Source organism: Chinchilla lanigera, unplaced genomic scaffold (assembly GCF_000276665.1).
Source record: "Chinchilla lanigera isolate Chin_1 unplaced genomic scaffold, ChiLan1.0 scaffold00098, whole genome shotgun sequence".
Lineage (NCBI taxonomy): Eukaryota > Metazoa > Chordata > Mammalia > Rodentia > Chinchillidae > Chinchilla > Chinchilla lanigera.
Window position 1 is genome coordinate 254,277 of NW_004955499.1, and position 1,177 is coordinate 255,453.

The window sequence follows — 1,177 nt, forward strand, 5'->3', positions numbered from 1 at the left end:
AGCTCCCCTCCAAAATAAATAAAGTGACTGAAAAAGGTACAAATTCTCATCTGGAATCAAGGACGCTTAATGGTCTTAAATATCATGAAATTGTTAAGGATTCTCTGTTCTCATTTTAACACTGGGTGAATTGGTCTCACTACACCATGAGCACAACTGCTCAAATCAGCAGGAGTGTGAGCCCTTTGTGACAGCTGTCCCATAACCCAGACCATCTGCCCCTTAATGTAGAGAACATCCCAAGTGTCATTATAATTCCCAGGAATGAGTCTCATAGTTGGCCAGGCACGGTGGTGCATGCCTGTAATCCCAGCTCTCAGGAGTCTAAGGCAGGAGGATCGGGAGTTCAAGGCCAGCCTGGGCCTCACAGGAGTTTAAGGCTAGCTTGGACTATAAAGTGAGACCTTGTCTCAATCAGAAAAACAACACCCTGCAAGAGAAAACTCTAACCCCAATTTAAATTGCTTAAATGCCGTGCTTACCAGTTTCCGAATTCGGTCTAAGACCAGGTCAATGATCTCCTTGCCGATGGTGTAGTGCCCACGGGCATAGTTATTGGCAGCATCCTCCTTGCCTGTGATGAGCTGCTCAGGGTGGAAGAGCTGGCGGTAGGTACCTGTGCGCACTTCATCTGGAAGGAGAAGAAACAGCCGCCCATTACTAAAAACCTGCAGGCGCCTGCTCAAGCCAGGAGCTTCAGCAGGTATCCCGGGTCCACTCACCCACGACTGTGGGTTCCAGGTCTACAAACACGGCCCTGGGCACGTGTTTGCCAGCACCAGTCTCGCTGAAGAAGGTGTTGAAGGAGTCGTCTCCACCACCAATGGTCTTGTCACTTGGCATCTTGCCATCGGGCTGGATGCCATGTTCCAGGCAGTAGAGCTCCCAGCAGGCGTTGCCGATCTGGACGCCAGCCTGGCCAACGTGGATGGAGATGCACTCACGCTGTGGAGGAAGGCAGAAAAATGTCAGGATGACCCATCAGATGGGACATGTCAGACCTACTTAACCTTCAAAGACAGATAACCAGTGTCCAGGGGCCACTCTTGCCCTGGGACTATCTCATAAGCAAAACTCTTGATGAAGCTGAGCAGTTGGCACATGCCCATAATCCCAGCTACTCTGGAGGCTGAGGCAGGAGGATCACAAATTCAAGGCCAGTGGGGGAATTTAGTGA

General features: G+C 50.6%; 1 protein-coding gene across 1 annotated transcript in view; it reads right to left on the reverse strand.

The window, feature by feature from the left end:
• Window positions 1–945, reverse strand: part of LOC102021781 (tubulin alpha-1C chain-like) — a 30,094-nt gene extending 29,149 nt beyond the window's left edge. Inside the window, exons 1-2 of the mRNA XM_013505551.1 lie at window positions 723–945; window positions 483–631 (exon numbers count right to left, since the gene is read on the reverse strand). Coding sequence (XP_013361005.1) covers window positions 483–631; window positions 723–843 — 270 coding nt within the window. The 5' untranslated portion in view covers window positions 844–945. The remainder of the gene's footprint in view (window positions 1–482; window positions 632–722) is intronic.
• Between the last annotated feature and the right edge of the window lie 232 nt (window positions 946–1,177).